A 12918-nucleotide genomic window follows, 5' to 3' on the forward strand; every position below is an offset into this window, starting at 1 on the left:
AAACTGGACAGTTTTATCTCAATCTCTTCATTCAAAGACTCAATCATGGACACTCTTACTGACAGTTGTGGCTGCATTGTGTGATGTATAGTTGTCTCTACCTTCTTGCCTTTTGTGCTGTTGTTTGTGCCAAATAATGTTTGTATTATGTTTTGTGCTGCTACCATGTTGTATTGCTACCATGTTGTTATGTTGCTACCAGACTGTATTGTCATGTGTTGCTGCCTTGCAATGTTGTCGTCTTAGGTCTCTCTTTATGTAGTGTCTCTCTTGTTGTGACGTGTCCTATATTTATATTGTGTTTTTTATTTTTTATCCCAGGCCCCCGTCCCCCCTTTTGTATTTTGGTAGGCCGTCATTGTAAATAAGAATTTGTTCTTAACTGACTTGCCTAGTTAAATAAAGATTAAATAAAAATAAACATTTGTTTTGTACACTGCTGCTACTCGCCGTTTATTATCTATGCATAGTCACTTCACCCCTACCTACATGCACAAATTACCTCAACTAACCTGTACCCCCACACACTGACTCGGTACCCCATGTATATAGCCTCGTTATTGTTATGTTATTGTGTTACTTTTTATTATTATATATATTTTTTTTTACTGTTTACTAGTTTATTTGGTAAATATGTTTTTTAAACTCTTCTTGAACTGCACTGTTGGTTAAGTGCGTGTAAGTAAGCATTTCACGGAAAGGTCTACACTTGTTGTATTCTGCGCATGTGACAAATAAAGTTTGATTTGATTTATAAATGGCTATGCCACCTGGGCATATTACAACAATCTTTTTATTTCACCTTTATTTAACCAGGTAGGCCAAGTTCTCACTTACAACTGCGACCTGTCCAAGATAAAGCAAAGCAGTGACAAAAACAACACAGAGTTACACATGGGATAAACAAACGTACAGTCAATAACACAATAGAACAATCTGTATATAGTGTGTGCAAATAAAGTAAAGAGGTAAGGCGATAAATAGGCCTTAGTGGTGAAGTAATTACAATTTAGCAATTTACACCGGTGTGATATATGTGCAGATGATGATGTGCAAGTAGAAATACTGGTGTGCAAAAGAGCAGAAAAATAAAAACAAATATTGGGATGAGGTAGGTAGTTGGTTGGATGGGCTGTGTACAGCTGCAGCGATCGGTAAGCTGCTCTGACAGCTGAAGCTTAAAGTTTATGAGGGAGATATGAGTCTCCAACTTCAGTGATTTTTGCAATTCATTCCAGTCATTGGCAGCAGAGAACTGGAAGGAAAGGTGGCCAAAGCAGGTGTTGGCTTTGGGGATGACAATTGAAATATACCTGCTGGAGCACGTGCTACGGGTGGGTGTTGCTATGGTGACCAGTGAGCTGAGATAAGGCGGAGCATTACCTAGCAAAGACTTATAGATGACCTGAAGTCAGTGGCTTTGGCGACAAATATGCAGTGAGGACCAGCCAACGAGAGCATACAGGTCGCAGTGGTGGGTAGTATATGGGGCTTTGGTGACAAAACGGGTGGCACTGTGATAGACTGCATCCAATTTGTTGAGTAAAGTGTTGGGAGCTATTTTGTAAATGACATCCCCAAAGCCAAGGATGGGTAGGATAGTCAGTTTTACGAGGGTATGTTTGGCAGCATGAGTGAAGGAGGCTTTGTTGCGAAATAGAAAGCCGATTCTAGATGTAATTTTGGATTGGAGATCCTGCTTAATGTGAGACTGGAAGGAGAGTTTACAGTTCATGTGTTCTGCCTGGATGTGTTCACTGAGCATGTCTCTCTTCTATGTGGACGACTTCTGCAAGGTCTGTATCAGCAGATACTGGAATACTACCAGTGTCCAGTATGTTAGAAAACATTTTCTAGTAGACCAGATCTGTTTGTCAATACTTTCATTTCTGAGATGGCTATTAAGTTCAGGAAGTCAGTTGAGGTGAAAGCTATTAGTGGCTCAGACCATCACTCTACTGTGGCTGGAGAAGTGTTCTGTGATGTCCGCACTAGGACGAATCTCAAGGCCCTGAAGTCCTGTCTGGACTGTCTAACTTCTTTCTGTGAGACTCACCTGCAGCCGCATCAGATAGCCCCAGCCCTGAAGAGACACAAACTGATCAGTAGAGCTCATCCAGATAGACTCAGAGAGAGAGAGAGATATGAGACCGTGTGCAGGTCTTCACTGCTCTTGCACACTTCATTGCGAGAAGCCAGGCTGACTACATTGAGGTGATCGAGGAGAAGCAGAAAACAGCAGAGGCAAGCTAGAGCAGCTCTCACATAGTGAGGACCACCTTCACCTCTCCCCATCACTGTGCCCTCTGACACTCATCAAGGACTGGTCTGAGATCAGTGTTCACAGTGAACTGTGTGAGTGGAACCTGAGGAGAGCTTTGTCTCAGCTGGAGGAGATGGCAAGGAAAGCATTTTCTGAACTTGAGGAGAAATTCAATAAAGAGATGGAGAGGTTTTCATACCACCATTGTTGTGTCCTGGGAAAGGAGGGCTTTTCCTCAGGGAGATTCTACTATGAGGTACAGGTGGGGGAAGAGGAGGTGGTTTTTAGGAGTAGCGAGAGTCCATCAATGGAAAATTAGGATAGCACTGTTCCCTGAGAATGGATACTGGACTGCGGGACTGATGTATTAGAATGTGAGTCAGGCCTGTACTAGCCCCACTCTCCCCCTCTCCCTAAAAAGAGAAGCCCCAGAAGGTTTGGGTGTTTGTGGATTATGAGGAGGGACAGGTCTCCTATGATGTCAAGGCCAAGTCTCATATCTTCTCTTTCTCTGGCTGAACCTTCACTGAGAAACTCTATCCATTTCTCTACCCAGGTTATCATGGCGGTGAAAACTCTGGCCCGTTGGTCATCTCTCCTGTCACTCAGATTGAACTTTAACCTCTCAGCTGATGGTCATTCTATAGAGGAGATAACAGTGAAAGGAAACGTGTTAGAGGAGATACTGTACTGAACTTGTATGGTCTTTATATGGGAGGTGGGAGAGAAAATAATATGGAACACTTCCAACTTTTTAAAGTAGTGTTAGTTCTGTACCTACAAATGGCAACTTGACTTGATAAAACGACTTCAAATGAAAAGGCTTATTGAACAGTGCTGTCATATAGACCTAGTCTATTTCCTTGACTACACCTACCACTTTGTGTTGATTGGTGGTTGTAGGTAGAACCATTTCATTTCTCTCAACCCAAAAATGTTTAACACTATTTGAATATAATAATGATCAATTGTAAACAAAAGCAGCAGTTAGGAAAGCTCAAACAGACAGGAAAAATAATGCATTACACTAGTGACATATTTAATCTAATTTATTTAAACTCATTTTACATGAACAGAAAACATAGAATTTCCATGTTTATGATTTCACTTTTGTGGCTTTCTTAGCCTTCTTGGGCTTTCCCTTCTCTGCATTTGGCCTCTCCAGACGATTAAACAGGACTCCAGTGTCAGGACCCAGTGCTCTGCCCTCGAAGGGGCAGTCCTTTCCCTGATATTTAACCAGGAAGTTCAGAGCAGCCCAGCTCTTCTCCTCTGGCTTCACCCCCAGCCTGGACAGAAGTTTGTCTGCTATCTCTGGCACTATGGGCTGTAGGAGTGTCCCATACATCCTCAGACACTCTAGGGACACGTGGAGGATGGTGTCCAGCCACAGCTGGTCTCTCCCATCCCCACTGCCCAACTTCCATGGTGTGTGCCGCTGGACAAAGCCGTTGGTCTGCCTCACACACCGGTTAATGGCCTCCAGAGCTTTGTACACGTGCACACTCTCGTAGTGCTGTTCCACCACGGCTGGTAGTGCACGTACAGCATCCAGCATGTGATAATCTTCCTCCACAGCCCTCCCCTTATGTGATTCAGTCCCTTGATTGGGGAAGGAGTCAGAGCAGAAGTGGGGGTAGACCTGAGCTGGGTTGAGAGAGGGGGCAGTGCAGCGGTTTAGAAGGCCACCCAACGAGTCTGTAAGCTCGGCATTGAGCAGTTTGACCACTTTATCATCATCATAGTCGCAGTCTGTGTCTGGGACCCCCTGGCGCAGGAGGAAGTACCTCATACCATCTATGGTGAACCTTTGAGACCTCTCCAGGGGGTCCACCACATTCCCCAAGCTTTTAGACATTTTCTTCCCTCCCACTGTCCAATGAGAGTGCACATGTATGGTCTGTGGGAGGGGCAAGTCAGCAGCCAGTAGGAATGCCGGCCAATAGATGGCATGGAATTTGAGAATGTCCTTTCCCACAACATGATGGGCAGCACTCCACCATTGAGAGTGTGAGTCCGGGTAACCAGCCACTGTGAGGTAGTTGACCAGGGCGTCTAACCACACGTAGATTGTCTGGTCGAGGTCACCAGGAACTGGAATGCCCCACTGGAGACGGCTTCTCTGGCGGGAGACAGAGAGGTCTGGGAGGTCCTCCTGAAGCCACTGGAGAACTGCGTGGTGGAACCGTTCTGGCTGCACTGCTCTGGGGTTCCCCTCCAGCCACTCCTGCAGCCGGGACCGGAACTCAGACAGACGGAACATGTAGTTCTCCTCCTTCATCCACTCCACCTGCAAAAGACAAACCAGATGATATTTTATGAGAAAAACAATAAATAAAGAGCACTAGAGTAGTAAATAAAGTGTTTTTAAAATAATTAAAACCTACTTGAGTCACTGGACCTGAATTTATCTGACACATGATGGATATGATTTTTCCTGTTCTCTTTCAGATTGTGTAGGTGTTACTTCAGAAACATCACGTTTTGAATACAGACACCTTCTACATTTTCTCTCACCTTCCTAATCGTTATTACATTTCTTATGCTAGAAAGAGAAGCGTTACATGGCCATACCAAGGAACAACACTCAGTAAATGATATGAATCAATGAGATGTAGTAGTAAACCTTGTTATGATGCGAGCAACAACGGTTTATGAAGTCATCCTTTAGCCTACCTTGTGGCCGCTCTCCAGAGAGATCTTGATCTCCTTCCCCGATGAATCCTTGGCATCTCCCACCTGCGATGGCGTGAGGAAGCTCTCGTCCTGTGTGGAGTACCAGCCTTCATAATTCCCCTTATAGATGAAGCCTTTACTCTGAAGCACGGTCCAGAAGTGCTCCACTGCACAGCGGTGTCTCTCCTCAGTGGTACGGATGTAGTCAGTGTATGAGATGTGACAGCTCTTGAAGAGGTATTTGAATCTCTCAGATACTTTAGTGCAGAAACTTAGAGGATCCTGTCCGGCAGCATTGGCAGCCTGTTGGATTTTGAGTCCGTGCTCATCTGTACCTGAAATGCAAAGATGTTATTTAGATATTATGAATGGAGGAGGTGAGTCTCGAAACTCGGGTCGCCTGTCCCTAAGGTAAATCAAATGACAGTTTAGCAGATGTTATAGCGGGTACAGCGAAATGTGTGTTACTAGCTCCTAACAGTGAGGCAAAATGTCAAACAAGTACACAAATAATCATCAAAAACTAGACACAATAAATCACGAATGTCAGAACGAATCCAGTTAACCCAAATAACATTACATTTGGATTACTGAAACAATCTATGCGTATATACACCAACAAGACATACCTAAAATTATATGTACAGCAGTAGATATATTAGTGAGGTATGTCGAGAATCCAGTGTATAACAGTAACTAATTGCAATGTACAGTAGTAGATATCAGAATGAGGTAAGTGAAGAATACAGTATATGAATACAGTATAAAAAGAAACAGTCCAGTGTTCAATGTCTCTATATACGTGGGACTGCAGCATTGGCTGTGTGTCTGTGCATTTATGATGCGCGAGTGGGTTTTGGGTCATGAAATATTGTGTGGATGAAGGGCGGGTGGGTTGCAGTCAGATTGAAAAAAAAGAAAATACAGAAAAAAATAAATACATAAATGTATAATTTCTATAGGCTACATTGAGGTTTCTATTTCTTTATTTTGGCAGAAGTGAGTAAGCATGCTTCAGTTCGGCTGGCGCCTAGCCTAACAGAGCTCAGCTAGCCGAACGAGTGCTCGCATACTCTCTTAAAAGACCTTCGCTTGAAAAATGAGAAAAAGCAGCAATAGTACTGGGTTTGTCGATTTTGAGACACTGTAGCCTGAATTAATCTAGGATAACTCAAGAAATGTCATGAATTGACGTTTTTGCATCTGACTAGAATGTTGTGCACTATTTCTCAAGTGAAAAATTGTACATGAGGACAACTCGTCTCTCGTTGAATGACAACAGGCACTTCATTGAAGAATCCCTACTGTTAACCAATCACCGACGAGTGGGCGTAGACTTCGGCTTGCCTCAAGAAAATGTTTTGTGTGCCCGAACAGAGAATTTTTGTGTAGGTAGTTGTGGAAAAATGTAGGGATGTGACAAATAGACCATTTCTTAATGTTTAAACTGCCATTTAAAAAAAAAAAATCAGTTTTCCATAAAAAATTCCATGTGAAATCCTATTGCGTGATATGACCACTAGGAGACATTTCCTTACGCTGTCATCACTGGAGTCTCGCCCCACTACTGAACTGACAAGTGTAGTGTTTGTAACACAAGATGGAGGAGAGCCCGTCTCTTGTCAGAGATCACATTCATTTTGGGAGATTGCAAAATATGACCTTTTCATTCGAAACAGGATAAATATATAGTTTCAGGTGATAATAAAACATGTTTTGTTTAGTTACTTTTACCTCAACTTGTTTCTTTAACTTTATTCTCCATTGAAATGCATTTAATCCATCGCAACGTAACAGAGTGCTTATGGGTAATGTGAACGAGGTTTATGCGTTCATCTGGATGTGAGTAACACAAGTTCAACATTCACCTTTTGCTATTATTCCTGTCAAGCTGTCTACAGATACAGTTCGACGCATTAAGCATCTCCAATCCAAAATTAAATCTAGAATCAGCTTCCTATTTCACAACAAAGTCCCTTCACTCATGCTGCCAAACATACCCTCGTAAAATTGACTATCCTACCGATCCTTGACGATGTCATTTACAAAATAGCCCCCAACCCTCTACTCAGCAAACTGGATCTAGTCTATCACAGTGCCACCCGTTTTGTCACCAAAGCCCCATATACTACCCACCACTACGACCTGTATGCTCTCGTTGGCTGGCCTCACTACATATCCGTCGCCAAACCCACTGGCTCCAGGTCATCTATAAGTCTTTGCTAGGTAAATCCCCGCCTTCTCTCAGGTCACCATAGCAACACACACCCGTAGCACGCGCTCCAGTAGGTATATTGCACTGGTCATCCCCAAAGCAAACACTTACTTTGGCTGCCTTTCCTTCCAGTTCTCTGCTGCCAATGACTGGAACGAATTGCATAAATCACTGAAGCTGGAGACGTCTATCTCCCTCTCTAACTTTAAGCATCAGCAGTCAGAGCAGCTCACAGATCACTGTACCTGTACACAGCCAATCTGTAAATAGCACACCCAACGACCTCATCCTCATATTATTACTTACTCTCTTGCACCCCAGTATTAATGCTAAATTGTAATTATTTCTCCTCTATGGCCTATTTATTGCCTACCTCCCTACATTTGCACACACTGTACATATATTTTTATTTTCTATTGTGTTATTAACTGTATGTTTTCTTATGTGTAACTCTGTTATTTTTGGTCGCACTGCTTTGCTTTATCTTGGCCAAGTCGCAGTTGTAAATGAGAACTTGTTCTCAACTGGCCTACCTGGTTACATAAAGTTGAAATAAGATAAAAATAAAAATCATATCCAATCAATTGAATCTACCACAGGTAGACCCCCAAACAAGTTGTAGAAACATCTCAAGTATGATCAATGGAAACAGGATGCACTTGAGCTCAATTTTGATTCTCACTGCAAAGGGTCTGAATACTTATGTAAATGTGATATCAGTTTTTGTAATACATTTCTAATAACCTGTTTTACACTTTGTCATTATGGGGTATTGTGTGTAGATTGAGGGGGGAAAAAATATGTAAAACATTTTAGAATAAGGCTGTAACGTAACAAAATGTCAAAGTCAAGGGGACTGAATACTTTCCGAATGCACTGTACCTCTGGTGTACCAAAATGATCGAGGTGTGTGATCGAGGTGTTAAGGTTTTGGCCTAACTTTATGCACCCCAAATATCTTACATGCCAATCGCTTTTTGGGAATGGGCAGAAAAAGTCAACCTTGATCCACTGTCTCAAAAAGGATCATGTCTGAGTTTTGGGTTAAATGGAAACTGAAATCTGGACACTGACCTGACTATGTCTATAACCTCTCTCAGTCTCAATATTAACTCCTGCACAATTAAAAACATTTCTTGCTGTAAAATTATACACCAAATGTACATTTTGACTATGGAACAGGAGTGAAGAAATATGATTTCTTCCAGCATTTTGAGAGAACGCAAACGCACAGTTAGGGACCGTCTGTAGAGGTTCGATTTTTTATCAGCATCATAAAAGCTGATAGTATTTCAACCACATAAAATATTCATCGAAGCCGAACTGAAATGTTAACAGAAACATGTTGGGTAATTTTCACAGCTTTGTATTTCCTTACAAATCAGGCAAACTGATGTCATTTGGAAATTTTGTACCCAAAAAAATCTTCCAATTTTCTTGGAGAGTTATTACATTTTTCCCCCGGTATCTAAACGTCTTAGAACAGAGATGACAGAACTTTATTGATGTCAACTAGATTGGAGCATTCATTCTATAATTTATGACATTATTCTGGTGAGCAAGAGTTTAGTCTTCTAGGGCAACCAAGGCCATATAAGGGTTTGAGTTTTTGTGAGGACGTCATTTCTAAAAATGGAAAGAAAAAGCTATTTGGAAAACATTAAAAACAAGCAAAAATTAGCCCATCCATTATCACCTCTGCTACTGTAGCTTCATTCACCTCAGTCCATGTACAAACACATAGCCTATTAGCTATACAATGTTATACCCCTGAAAGGAGGGAAATATGAGAAATGATTCCCACTGACACGTAGTATCAGCGACTGTTCAATCAGTTGTAATGATGAATTGCATAAAACCATCTCTTTACATAGATCTATTTTCTTACCTTACCTGCTGCTCCTTCTAGGGACATTCATATGTTATATATATATATATTTTTACATCATCATTTTTATTTCACTTGGTCCCCTCAGTGATCATGCTGCCCACCCTATGGTCACCCCCCCACAACAGTCTTCACTCTGCCGCCACCCCAATAAACATTTATTTATTCATCACTGCTACAGTTATGTATATAGTGCTATTTATATTGTTTTTTTATTACCATTTTCATTATTTTATTTCTCTTAGTCCTGCATGTTGGAGCTCAGAGCCTAATATTTTCACTGTACCCTGCAATCACACCTGAAACCCTGTGCATGTGACTATAGAGCCCCACAGTAGAGGTGTCATAATACCAGTGGAGGCTTCATAATTACGGCCGGAACAGAGCAAATGGAATGGCATCATTCACCTGGAAATCAAATAAAATATATTGATACTTCACCTGGTCCGAGAGAGATTTACATTGTTATCAAAACTTCACAATAGTGAAGCCTAGACAAAACACAGCCCTTATTTTAAGTGTTTCTAAAATCCCCTATGGGAAAAATGTATGATGGAAAAACAATTGGAACCATTCTTCTGTTTGACCGCTAGGTTTATGGGTATTATGACTCATACTGTGGTACTCTATTAAAACACTGTCTCAAATGACAGATTTTGTATTCCTAGGCACACATCAACATCATCATCCCAGAAACACTAGACCTACTCCAATTTGCATACCGCCCAACAGATCCACAGATGATGCAGTCTCTACTGCACTCCACACTGCCCTTTTCCACCTGGACAAAGAACACCTATGTGAGAATGAAATTCATTGACTACAGCTCAGCGTTCAACACCATAGTGCCCTCAGAGCTCATCAATATGCTAAAGACCCTGGAACTAAACCCTTCCCTCTGCAACTGGATCCTGGACTTCCTGACGGGCCACCGCCAGATGGTAAGGGTAGGTAACAACATATCTGCCACTCTGATCCTCAACACAAGGGCCCCTCAGGGGTGCGTGCTCAGCCCCCTCCTGTACTCCTTGTTCATTCATGACTGCACGGCCAGGCACGACTCCAACACCATCATTAAATTTGCCGATGACCGACAACAACGACGAGACAGCCTATAGGGAGGATGTCAGAGACCTGGCCGTGTGGTGCCAGTACAACAACCTCTCCCTCAACGTGGTCAAGACAAAGGAGATGATTGTGGACTACAGGAAAAGGTGGACTGAGCACGCCAGCATTCTCATCGACGGGGCTGCAGTGGAGCAGGTTGAGAGCTTCAAGTTCCTTGGTGTCCACATCACCAACAAACTAACATGGTCCAAGCACACCATGACAGTGTGCAGAGTGCAGGCACCCCTGATTATCATGTCCTCAGTAAACTTTATGATTGAGTTGGAGTCGTGCTTGATTATCTGTCATGTCATCAGTAAACTTTATGATTGAGTTGGAGTCGTGTGTAGCCACGCAGTCATAGGTAAACGGAGTACAGGAGGGGGCTGGGCACAAACCCCTGGCGGGCCCGTGTTGGGGATCAGTGTGGCGGAGGTGTTGTTGCATACCCTCACCACCTGGGGTCTGCCCGTCGAGGACGGGCTAGGTAAGCGTGTTAACCAATGCTTCAATAGGGATATTTCACTTAGCTTATAAACAAGGGCAACTACAATATTACCACAATGTTAATCAATCCACATTGATTTGCATGTGTTTTTCACTCACCTGTGACAAACCTGGAGTTGAACCCCTGTAGAAGCTTGTATCTGTGCAGGTAGTCAGCAGTAACAGCCGAGTACAAGTGTCCAATATGAGGGGCAGCATTCACATAGAAGATAGGGGTGGTGATATAATAGTTCCGGTCTTCTGTCGGGATATCCGTGCCCAGGCGTCTCACCATGAGCCTTTTGCAATTCCATTTTGAGGAGAATGGGGATGGAGAAACTGCACATCTTGTAGCATGGCTGAATGACCATCTCTGTGCAACCTTACAGTTTCTGATAACGGAGAGATACGTCTTCATCATGGGACAACAGGCAAATATTGACAGCGTCCACAAACTATGACTGGGAGGTTATGACGGACCATATGACTAACGTTACCAACTCAGCGGTGATATTGCTGTCCATCGTAAATGGCAACAGTGATATATCCTCACCCTGTGTTAATTCATTTCTAAAAGCCCATGAGTCGTAGAGAAAAGTAACGACACCAGAAATTTCAAAACAGTTCAAGTATTTTGAGTAATTCTGGTAATTGTTTGTTTTTATAGAAATATAATTCCGTAGAGGACTCCACTTTGCATATCTTTATGAAACCCACGTTTGTTTCCCTGCCAAGGTTAGATCTTCTTCCGTTTGCTGCAACGTAATTTCGGATTAATCCAATCACAGTGCACAACAGCCTAATACCGCCCCTTTCTACAGGGAGCAACCAATCCGATCAGCAGGAAAGACGCACGTGACATTGGGCCAATTCGTTTTACATTGCCCGATGCCCCGGTTTAGTTTGGTTTGCTCACTTTCAACCATTCCATGGGTAAAAAAATCTCCACTCACCCGAGGCAACGGGCCTTGTAAAACGAGTGCTATGCGTGATCCTTGGGACGAAACCACAGATGCGTAAATGTGAAGCCTCCGGTTGGCGTTTCCACTCACTATCAAATATGGTGATGAGAGGAAGCCCAGTGGCAGCCAGTGGGCGAAGATGGGCGAGATGGATTTTGGCCAACATTCTGATGTTCCTTTTCAGATTCTGTGGCAGCAACAAACTTCCAAAGTGCACAGAAATGATTAGGGGAGTACTGGCTCCTTATTATCTCAAAAGGGTAACATCAGATGTGGGGGATGAGAAGTTCAGTCTCCTTTTGGATGAGTCCACTGATGTCAGTGTCTCGAAATACCTGTGTGTGGTGATTCGGTATTTCAGTGCTAAAAAAATAACCTTGTGTCCATATTTCTCGGGCTGGTTGAATTGGAGGGCGGCGATGCCAGATCAATAGCACAGGCGGTAGTTGAGTTTCTTGAGAAGTGTAACCTTAAAAAAGAGAATCTTCTCATTGCCCAATTTGGTACTCATCCGCTGTGTGTGCCAGTCTTTACAATTGGCTGTCTGTGCAGCATACAAAGAAACCATCCCTGGGAGTGTTGAGTACTTAAATCAGGGAAACCTACAACTGGTTTTCCATTTCCCCAAAACGGCACGAGGCGTACAAAGCCGTGTGTGCCACCATTAATTGTGGCCAGAAACCCCTGCAGATCACCAAAGTGTGTGCCACACGTTGGCTATCGATTGAGCCTGTGGTAACTCGTATATTGAGCCAGTGGGAAGAACTGAAACTCCACTTTGAGTTGACCAAGGCCAGTGAGCGTTGCTACATGGAGGATGTGCTCCACGCCATGTACAAGACCAACTATGTCTACCTGACATTCTTGAAATCAATCCTGTCTGATGTACAAGTTGCAGTGAAGTCATTTGAGGGAGAGCAAACAGATTCTGTCAAGCTTTCGGACAATCTGGTACACCTCTTAACATCAATTTGCAGCAGAGTAGTCAACCCTATGGCAAAAATTGATGTCCTGAAGGATGCCATTGATGGACATCTCAGTCCATCACCATACCTTCGGTACCTTTTCGAGAGCATGGTGTACCAACTCAGTCTTGCGCGAGAGGACAAAAAGGTAATTCGGAGACAGTGCATCAACTACATTGTTGCTTTAAGCAAGGAGCTGCAAGCAAGGCTCCCAGACAACCAAGAAAACTTGCGATTAAGTTAAGGAAACGCTAAAGCACAATAAAGGCACCACTGAAATTATTAAAGTATCTGAGCTACTGGGATACCAGCCCCAAACAATTGATAAAATAGTTTCCCAATAGAGAAACATCCAT

At 42.9% G+C, this 12918-nt stretch overlaps 1 protein-coding gene across 1 annotated transcript; it reads right to left on the reverse strand.

Moving 5' to 3' along the window:
• Window positions 1–3297: 3297 nt before the first annotated feature.
• On the reverse strand, window positions 3298–11400 carry mars2 (methionyl-tRNA synthetase 2, mitochondrial). The gene is made up of 3 exons (XM_055927219.1): window positions 10756–11400; window positions 4940–5274; window positions 3298–4553 (listed from the first exon to the last, which is right to left on the reverse strand). Exons 1-3 carry the CDS (start codon window positions 11054–11056, stop codon window positions 3360–3362), a joined length of 1830 nt encoding a protein of 609 aa, XP_055783194.1. The 5' UTR covers window positions 11057–11400; the 3' UTR covers window positions 3298–3359.
• Between the last annotated feature and the right edge of the window lie 1518 nt (window positions 11401–12918).

This window comes from Salvelinus fontinalis, chromosome 6 (assembly GCF_029448725.1).
Source record: "Salvelinus fontinalis isolate EN_2023a chromosome 6, ASM2944872v1, whole genome shotgun sequence".
Classification (NCBI taxonomy): Eukaryota; Metazoa; Chordata; class Actinopteri; order Salmoniformes; family Salmonidae; genus Salvelinus; species Salvelinus fontinalis.

Bases quoted from the DNA above. Each gene is read 5' to 3' on its own strand.
- mars2 (XM_055927219.1), bottom strand. From the start codon at position 11,056: ATGATGAAGACGTATCTCTCCGTTATCAGAAACTGTAAGGTTGCACAG. The intron at 5,275-10,755 runs GTGAGTGAAAAA...TTTGCATTTCAG, and splicing joins CAACTCCAGGTTTGTCACAG to GTACAGATGAGCACGGACTC. The intron at 4,554-4,939 runs GTAGGCTAAAGG...TGTCTTTTGCAG, and splicing joins CTCTGGAGAGCGGCCACAAG to GTGGAGTGGATGAAGGAGGA.